Source organism: Emiliania huxleyi (genome assembly GCF_000372725.1).
Source record: "Emiliania huxleyi CCMP1516 chromosome Unknown EMIHUscaffold_1238, whole genome shotgun sequence".
NCBI lineage: Eukaryota > Haptophyta > Isochrysidales > Noelaerhabdaceae > Emiliania > Emiliania huxleyi.
Window position 1 is genome coordinate 6,816 of NW_005201351.1, and position 3,302 is coordinate 10,117.

The 3,302-nt window shown below is 66.3% G+C and overlaps 1 protein-coding gene across 1 annotated transcript; it reads right to left on the minus strand.

The window, feature by feature from the left end:
• Positions 1 to 2,076: 2,076 nt before the first annotated feature.
• On the minus strand, positions 2,077 to 3,279 carry EMIHUDRAFT_252057 (hypothetical protein; the record flags this gene model as incomplete). The annotated part of the gene is made up of 5 exons (XM_005789946.1): positions 2,077 to 2,178; positions 2,273 to 2,350; positions 2,637 to 2,846; positions 2,871 to 3,005; positions 3,193 to 3,279. The coding sequence occupies 5 exons, from the start codon at positions 3,277 to 3,279 to the stop codon at positions 2,077 to 2,079; spliced, it is 612 nt and encodes a 203-aa protein (XP_005790003.1).
• Between the last annotated feature and the right edge of the window lie 23 nt (positions 3,280 to 3,302).

The window sequence follows — 3,302 nt, forward strand, 5'->3', positions numbered from 1 at the left end:
CATCGGCCGCCGCCTTGAGCTGCTCCTCGAGTGCCGCCACCGCCGCCTCGGCCGTGCGCAGCTCTTGGCGCAGCTCAATGCTCGCATCGGCGGACGTCGCCGCGCTCTCGTGGACCATCTGGGCGACGGCAGCGCTCTTCGCCATGGCCAGGATCTCCTCGTGGTCTGCGCGAAGCTCTGCGCCCTCCAACTCTGCCGCCGTCGCTCTTCTCGCCGCCTCGGCCGCCGCTGCCTCGGCCGCCAACGCGCGCATCTCGGCCGCCTCCACGGCCGCCGCCGCCGCCGCCGCCTCCGCCTCTGCCGCAGTGGCGCGCGCCTCAGTCTTGCTCAGCTTGGATATCGTGCTCAGCTTGCTGCCCAACTTGCTGCCCAGCTTGCTCTCATCGCGCGGGGTGGCAATCGCGGCTTTGCGCAGCCATGTCTGAGCCTCGCTCGCCTCGCTCGCCTCCCCGTTTGCCCGCGGCGGGGGCGGCGGTGGCGGCGGACGTGGCTGAGGAGGGGGAGGAGGCGTGAGTCGATTTCGTGGTGACGGTGGCAGCGGTTGACGCCTGGCCCGCCAGCGAGCAAGGTGCTCCTGCAGCAGGCAGACAGCGAGCACCTGAGCTTTCGAGCCTACGACTTCTGGGAGCTCCTCCGTCGTCATGATATCGGGAGCTGAGACCCAGATAGGGGGCATGCACTGTGCCCAGTTATTTGGCGCCGGCCGTCGGCGGGCGTGCACACGAGAGGAAGAATTTTGCGAAGCACCTCCCTCGCACAACACTGGGCGCCGAAAGGCGAAAGAAGCCGCGAGAACAAGGGACCGGCGGGCGGCGGCGTCACAGGACGAGGCAGAAGAGAACGACGCGACAGAGGAGGAAATGACAAGGGAGAGAACGACGAGAGTGGGACGACCGCGAGGTGGCATGAAGGTTGCAGCGAGAATCGGCGAGAGACTGCGAAGAGAGATAGGAAGAGGCAGACTCCCTAGGGTGGGCGACGGCTAGCGCACCACACACCTCTCCTTAAAATCCCTGTGTGGTGGCGGCGTGCCGTTCTCCCATCCCTCCCTTGGGTTGTCTGTTTTCTTTCTTTCTTTTTACACTGGGCACGGGAGGAAGAATTTAAACACGACACGAGAGGAAGAATTCTACGAACACAAGCCCCTCTCACAGCAGACTGGCACGAACTAGATACCTCAGGTCAACCTCAAGGGATCCATTGGCGGCTTCGCCACCCACCGACACACACGCCTACTACGTGCCATACGACAACGGCGCGTACAGCGTCTACGCGGCGCGCGTCTCGCTCTCCGACTCTTTCTTCCTCCTCGGGCGTCGACAACGACTCCATCCTGAAGGGATCCATTGGCGGCTTCGCCACCGACACAACACTAGACGAGAGGAAGAATTCTTAAGCCCAACACTGTGGGGGACTATCGACTATCTCGCGCACTGCACTAAAGATAAAAAGAAGTTAATTTTACCTGTGACGATTTTCGCCTACTCAGGGGGCCCTAGATGGCCTCTCGAATGGTTCGTCACGCGGGGCGGGGCGCCACCCATCGCAGTACGCCCTCAGCCGCTCCACATAGCGCGCCTTGGTCGCGCCGTCCACAAAGCACGCCTCGAGCGAGTTGCGCGCGAGGATCACGCACTCGTCGGCGGTGAGGCCGCAATCGCGCGCCGCATACAGGTAGTTGGACGCAACGAAACCGTCGTATGTGGCCTCATCGAGCGCTCGGGACGCCGCGTCGACCCTGCCCAACGAGAAGTACGCCGGATCATCCGAGTTGAGCGTCACCTGAAGGCGAGGCGATGCAGCTGCCGGTTGAGGGCCGTCAGCGCCCGCCATGAGCGAACGGCCGAGACGACCGGGCGACAGACTGCAGTGGCCGTCTGGAGCACGGGTGCGGCTGCGTTGGCGGCTGTCACAATGCGCCTGGTCGCCCGCCTCGGGTCTCGGGTGTGTCTCTTGGGTGTGTCTCGCCTTGACGCCCGCCTCGAGCAGCGGACGCACCGGACACGCGCCGCAGAAGAAGCGCGCCTTTGCGGTCAAAAGCTCAAGAATCGCCCCCACGCGCCTCTCGCCGCGGCGTCAGCGGTGGGTGTGCGCCTGGATCTGCATGCGGAGGTTGGAGAGCGGGCAGACGGTGAGCGGCGTGCCCTGCCTGGCGAGCCGCGCGACGACGGACGCGTCCTCGAGGGAGCGAACCCCGTGGTCGACCCTCTCGACCTACCCACGCGCCATCCGCCGTTGTGTGAGACGCCGTCCCGCAGCATGGCCGCCGCACGCGGCCCTCCCCAGCCTGCAGCGTGTCCAGCGCCATCGCCACGTTCGCCGCGCCCTCCTCCTCGCCGGCGTGGCAGACCTGCTCATGCACCCTGCCGTGAAGACACGCTGCCGTGAAGAACCGCCGTCCACAGGCCCGCTCTCTTCAGCCCGCCCCTTGGTGGCAATCTCAGGTGCTCTCGGGGTTGTCTCACCAGCCGCAGCCCCGCCTCTTTTGCCCGGCGGTACGCGGGCAGGAAGCGCGAGGTCGAGCCAGGGCCAAACGGCCTGCGGTGGCGCGCGGGGCATTCAGCGAGGAGGGCGGCGGCGACGGCGGCCACGGAGGCGATGGCGGCCAGGGCGGTGGCATTGGCGGCGGTTACTACGGTGGTGATGGAGGTGGTGATGGAGGTAGGACGCAGTCGGGCCGCCGCCGCGCTCTGTGTGCCCGCGCGCCCCGTCCCGTTGTCCTGCCCGACGCCGACGATCTTGCTGACGTTGCCCGGCTTGAGCGCCTCGTCTAGCACCGCCATCGCCTCCTCGAGCGAGCGGTCCTGCAGGAAGGAGAGGATGAGGGCAGATTCGACGCCGAACGCCTAAAATCATAAGGCAACCGTCACCCCGAAACCCGATCCCACAACAGCCAACCACACGACGAGTGCCTCGCGGCCGTCCTCCGCCGCGCGCCACAAGCCACTGAGGACCGTGCCGTACGGCAGCTTGGCGGGGCCCACGCCGGTCGGGTCTCGCGCCGCCTGTGCGAAGTTTCAGGGAAGGTTGAGGGAAGCTTCTAGGCGGCGGGCCCCACGGACTCGCGCCGCCGCGCGGCATCATGTCTCGGCTACATCTCTGCCGTACCTCTGCTGCATCTCTGACGTGCCATGCTGCATCTCAGCTGCATCTCTGCATCTCGGTTGCCGGGTCGGCAGCGCTGCCCGAGACGTCACCGAAGCAGTGCGTCTGCGGGTCGAAGAAGATCTCGGCGCGGACGACGCCGTCGGCAGCCGCTCGACGGAGGTAGTCGGTCATCACGTCATAGAAGTCCTGCCGAG